Genomic DNA, 334 nt, shown 5'->3' on the forward strand with positions numbered 1-334 from the left:
CCTCGCCAGTCATGGCTTCGCGTTTACAAAGTGGAGCAAAACGGGCCCTATCGGGAGAGTTTGCCCCCACGATAAGCTCCCTCCAAACACGTTACTGCAAAGGAAGAGCTAATTCTCTCTTTATTTATTTTTCCCAGGATGCGTTACGTCGCAGCTTACCTTCTCGCCGTCCTCGGCGGCAACGAGTCTCCCACGTCCAAGGACTTGAAAAAGATCCTCGACAGCGTCGGCATCGAGACGGACGATGAGCGCGTGAACAAGGTGGCCGCTGCCTCTTCCTTCCAGCTGGTCGTCTTCCGGGCAGGGGCAGGGGGCGGGGGCGGTTCCTTGGCTT

The 334-nt window shown here is 57.5% G+C and overlaps 1 protein-coding gene across 1 annotated transcript in view; it reads left to right on the plus strand.

The window, feature by feature from the left end:
• Window positions 1–138: 138 nt before the first annotated feature.
• The window catches only part of RPLP2 (ribosomal protein, large, P2), a 4,015-nt gene continuing 3,819 nt past the window's right edge, over window positions 139–334 (plus strand). Inside the window, exon 1 of the mRNA XM_009877654.1 lies at window positions 139–261. Coding sequence (XP_009875956.1) covers window positions 139–261 — 123 coding nt within the window. The remainder of the gene's footprint in view (window positions 262–334) is intronic.

This window comes from Apaloderma vittatum, unplaced genomic scaffold (genome assembly GCF_000703405.1).
Source record: "Apaloderma vittatum isolate BGI_N311 unplaced genomic scaffold, ASM70340v1 scaffold15651, whole genome shotgun sequence".
In the NCBI taxonomy this organism is placed as follows: domain Eukaryota; kingdom Metazoa; phylum Chordata; class Aves; order Trogoniformes; family Trogonidae; genus Apaloderma; species Apaloderma vittatum.